The sequence below is a fragment of the Castanea sativa genome, chromosome 5, assembly GCF_040712315.1.
Source record: "Castanea sativa cultivar Marrone di Chiusa Pesio chromosome 5, ASM4071231v1".
Lineage (NCBI taxonomy): Eukaryota > Viridiplantae > Streptophyta > Magnoliopsida > Fagales > Fagaceae > Castanea > Castanea sativa.
The window spans coordinates 77,893,554-77,896,768 of NC_134017.1; the positions used below are offsets into that span (position 1 = coordinate 77,893,554).

Consider the following 3,215-nt stretch of genomic DNA (forward strand, 5'->3'; position numbering starts at 1 on the left):
ATGGATGCTATCAAACTCTACTCTACTTTCAGAGGGGTTCTAGTAAAGTTTAAAAAAAATGACAAAGTAAGGGTAAGAGTAAAATGCACAGATAGTTGTCTTTTCAAGTTGTATTGTGGAAAGATGAAAGATGAAGATACTTTGATAGTGAAGAAATTGAACCAAGAACATAATTGTGGGAGGCAATTTAGGAATAGATTTGCATCTTCAAATTGGCTTGGGAAGCATCTGGTGGATGATGTGAGGAGTGACCCAAATGTGAAGATGTCTGTTATTAAAGACCGAGTTGTAAATAAGTTTAAGGTTCATATTAGTAGGTATCAAGCATCTAGAGCAAAAGGTAGGGCTAAAGAATTAGTGCACAGAACTTTTACAAAACAATATGCCCAGTTGGGGGATTATTGTGAAGAATTGTTGAGAAGCAACCTTAGGTCTACTATACTAATCTCTACCAATAGACCTCAACCACACTTGCAACCAAAATTTGAGAGATTATATGTATGTTTGGATGCTTGTAAGAGAGGCTTTTTAGCTGTTTGTAGGCCTTTCATTGGTGTTGATGGATGTCATTTGAAGGGTGAGTATCCAGGACAAATCTTGACAGCAGTGGCTGGATGGCAATAATGGTGTCTACCCAATTGCATTTGTCGTGGTTAAGGCAGAAACAAAGGACTCATGGACATGGTTCATGAAAAGGTTGCTTGATGATATTGGAAGTTTAAGGGCTGAAGGGTGGACCTTCATGTCTGACCAGCAAAAGGTGAATTGAACTTTCATTTTATTTCATTCTTTAAATTTGGATGATGTACCTTGCTATAAATTCACACCAAATTAATTGTATTCTAATACATCCAATAATTTTGTATTTTATGTCTTTGTTGTAGGGATTAACACAAATGTTTGATGAGCTCATGCCAGGTGTAGACCATCGATTTTGTGTTCGACATCTATATAATAATTTTAGTAAGGATTATAAAGGTAAGCTACTAAAGGATCGCATATGGGCAACTGCTAGAGCCACTAACATGTCTGAGTTTCAGTTTGAAATGGGGAAGATCAAGAAGTTAAACACAAAGGCATGGGAATGGTTAGTAGGAAAGGAAACTAGGTTTTGGACAAGAGCAGCTTTTAGAAAGTATCCTAGGTGTGATGCACTAACCAACAATGGATGTGAAAATTTTAATTCTCAAATATTGGAGTAGGGATAAACCAATAATCACTATGTTGGAGGAGATTAGATTGCATCTAATGGCTTATTATATTAAGAAGAAGGAGAAAATGGCAAGGTATCATGGTCCTATTTGTCCTAGAATCCAGAACAAGTTAAAGACTGAAAAAGTTAATAGTACAAATTGGGTTCCAGTTTGGTGTGGGGATAGTAATGAGTCAAAGTTTGAAGTATCAAAATTGCCTGACAAGTATGTAGTTTACATAAAGCGTACATGCTCATGTGGATCATGGGACCTAACTGGGATTCCTTGTGCACATTCTATAGCTGCATTGGGATATATAGGTCACACGATTGAAGATTATGTGCATCATTGCTATAGTATGGAGTCCTTAACCCAGACATATGGGTCATGTGTATACCCTATTAATGGTCCCAAGTTGTGGCCACAAAGTGGTAGAGAAACCATACTCCCTCCTAAAAAAATAAGACAAGGGGGTAGGCCTAAAAAGAAGGAATTTGGTGAACTAAACAATCCATATAAGATGAAGAGAAGAATTGACCATGTTAAATGCAGCCAATGTGGGAAAATAGGCCATAACAAGAGGAGGTGCACTCCTGCTACAAATAAATCAGCAACTCAAGCCAGCAAACAACAAAGAGTAAGGCTTGTAATAGTTAGAATTTTTTTTTCCCTTGTTGATAATGCACTACTTAGTTGTGATATAACATTTACAGGTAAGAGAGCCAAATGTAACAACTCAGAGTTTGGAAGATCATAATCATGGGGCATCTTCAAGCCATGTAGAACCTACTAATGAGGCAGTACATCCATCACAAACAAGCCATGAAGCACATGCAAATCAACACAATGAAAAACGACCTGTGAGTTATTGCCTCAAATGAAAACAAGTACATATTCATATTAGTTAGTCTCATGTGAAAATAAGAAACTACACATTTCTATGGAATTTAATACAACACAAAGTTATTACATATTTCAGATTAGGAAAGGAAAAACCACAACACAAAGTCAGCCAGCATCCCAATGTGAAGGAGTGCATCGAATTCAACCAGCATCTCAGGTTATGATCATTACATTTATATGTTATAACCAAATTGCCTATGTTGTTTCTACTAGATTAATATCCTTGTGCACTTTCTTAGGTTAGACACAAAGAAGTTACAAGAAGTTACAATTTTGGAGTGTCAACAAAGACAATGGTTGCTGCAAGTGAGACATCCAGAAGAATTACAAAGTTTTATATGAATGCACAATTGCAGAAGTGAACAAGATTTTTTGTGGATAGATGGGCAGAAGTGAACAAGATTTTTTGTGGTCATTTATTGGAAACCTTGTCAAATCATGGAGATTTTAGTATTGCTTATAGAATCAGAAATTTGGAGAAAGATTATGCTCAAAACTGGAAATTCTTTGGGATGAATGATTTGTTAAGTTTTTCCTTTATTATTGGTGGAAACCATAAATAAACTGATTAATCAATCACATTGAGATCTGAGAGACCTATGGTGTTTTGAGTAATTGCGTTACTGTATATGTCTATGAATTGTAGGCAATAGACTTTGAGTAATTGCATTACTCTTACATGTTTTGGTTTTGTGGGATGAATGTGAGTCTTTAGCTCTTTTGTACATTGTCATACCTTTTTCTTGAAAGATTTGTGCAATTTCTCTATGTTCTTTCCTTCACATGCTCTGGAAAATACATCACTTTCTACATTTATAGCAACTTAGTTTTGACTCTTTTGAGGCTGAGTTGAAGTTTAGAATGTTATATGAAATTGATTTTATATATATATATATATATATATGCCATCAACAAGTTATCTTGGCTGTCACAAGTACAGTAAACAATGTAGTATTGTCTCTTAGTTGTAGTATTCTTTGCATGGATGATTGAAATGTTTTTCTACTACTCTTAACTCATTTGAGTTAGCTGAGTCATCATTTTACAGGAGCCAAACCAAATGAAGTTGTTATTTTCATCCAAATGAAGCATAGAGTGAGTGCAGGGGCAATTTCATGG

The 3,215-nt window shown here is 35.4% G+C and overlaps 1 protein-coding gene across 1 annotated transcript; it reads left to right on the forward strand.

Moving 5' to 3' along the window:
• Nucleotides 1–2,458, forward strand: LOC142635859 (uncharacterized). Its single transcript, XM_075809922.1, has 7 exons — nucleotides 1–577; nucleotides 663–760; nucleotides 885–1,087; nucleotides 1,203–1,830; nucleotides 1,907–2,053; nucleotides 2,173–2,253; nucleotides 2,336–2,458. The coding sequence occupies exons 1-7, from the start codon at nucleotides 1–3 to the stop codon at nucleotides 2,456–2,458; spliced, it is 1,857 nt and encodes a 618-aa protein (XP_075666037.1).
• Nucleotides 2,459–3,215: the final 757 nt, after the last annotated feature.